The 1,455-nt window shown below is 54.0% G+C and overlaps 1 protein-coding gene across 1 annotated transcript in view; it reads left to right on the top strand.

Moving 5' to 3' along the window:
• Positions 1 to 673: 673 nt before the first annotated feature.
• The window catches only part of LOC119585990 (RNA-binding protein spenito-like), a gene marked incomplete in the record, with an annotated part of 2,832 nt that continues 2,050 nt past the window's right edge, over positions 674 to 1,455 (top strand). The window contains 1 exon segment of the mRNA XM_037934701.1: positions 674 to 1,455. Within this exon segment, the coding sequence (XP_037790629.1) occupies positions 893 to 1,455 (563 nt within the window).

The raw sequence follows: 1,455 nt of genomic DNA, 5'->3' as shown, positions 1-1,455 counted from the left end.
ACACTGCAAGAGTACCTGCAACAGTACCTGCCATACGTGTCATTGGGTGCAATTCCTGAATGGACAAAAAGCAAGCCGACTATAAACAGTACTCTGCCGTGTTGCCATATGGAGTAAAAATAAATGAAATTACGCATTTCAACACATGCTCGCGCGTAATATGTGTATTGTTCTCCTCTTTGTGGCTTTTTTTTCGTTATAGATAGTAGTGAATAATTGTGCATCTAGAGGAATAAGTCCAGGGAAATAAATAAACAAGATATTGCTGAAGTTTTGGCAATAGTCATGTCATACTTTTGACAGGTGAGTATCAGGTAGCCGTTATGTAAAGACTATTTTTGATAGATCTTAGCAATTATTTGTTATGCCGAATTCTATTGAGCTATTGCTGAACAAAATTCCATTAGGAAAAATGTAACCAAAGTATTTAATAGTGTTGATGTACGTTGTCCGGGCGGTTGGGCTTTTGAGCAAATTATACTCTCTTAGCTTGGGATCAATGTAATGCAAGTGTTTTGCTCTTCAAAATTATTCATATTTATCCTAATAGTTTTTCTTGTGGTAACGAGTGATATTACTTTATTTTTCTAAATCTTCACTAGGAAATATTATGAGTACACAGTGTTTATCGTTACGATCCCTTGCCCTAACACTACTCCTCCGCACGAAAAAAGTAGTTCGGTAAACACTCTGGCTATTTACGCGCAGTCCCATTCTGATACCGAAACATTCTGTGCCGTTCAGTAAAACAAGGTCTGTGCTGTTGCCCCTTGGAAGGAAGGCTGCGGCCGAGGCCCCGGAGGCGAAGGCCCCGCCTGTGGCCGGCGGAGGAGCACGGCGAGCCGGAGAGGCAGTTCCTGGCGACGCTCCGCCGACGGACGCAGTGAGCAGCATGAAGAGGGGCGCGGACAGGGACTTGTCTCCCTCCAGTAAACGGTCGAGGTCGAGTGTGGGGCGCTATGAGGACAGCAGCGAGGACGAGGGGCGCCGCAGCAGCCGCGGAGGAAGCCCCCCGGGGCGGCGCTACCCCCCGCCCGAGCCCCTGCACCGCTCGGAGCGCGACGACTTCGCGAGGGCGCCGCCGAGGCCGCCCGCCTACAAGGTGCTGTGCGTGTCCAACCTGCACTCCAAGGCCAGCGACGAGATGGTGCGCGAGGCGCTGTACCGCGAGTTCAAGAGGTTCGGCGACGTGAGCGTGAAGGTGTCGCTGGGCGCGGACGAGCGCCTGGCCTACGTGTACTTCCGCAGCGCCGACGAGGCCCGGGAGGCCAAGCACAGCAAGCCGCGCATCCTGTTCTACGACCGGCCGGTGGTGGTGGAGCCCATGTACGAGGCGGCGCGGGACTACGCCCTCCCGCGCGGCCGCTCCAGGACGCCGCCCGACTACGAGCGGGGCTACCGGCCGCGCAGCCCGCCGGGGCCCGACCTGGAGGACAGGTACGAGCCGCGCTTCGA

This window comes from Penaeus monodon, chromosome 20 (genome assembly GCF_015228065.2).
Source record: "Penaeus monodon isolate SGIC_2016 chromosome 20, NSTDA_Pmon_1, whole genome shotgun sequence".
Lineage (NCBI taxonomy): Eukaryota > Metazoa > Arthropoda > Malacostraca > Decapoda > Penaeidae > Penaeus > Penaeus monodon.
This window is presented reverse-complemented; position numbering and strand designations above follow the sequence as displayed.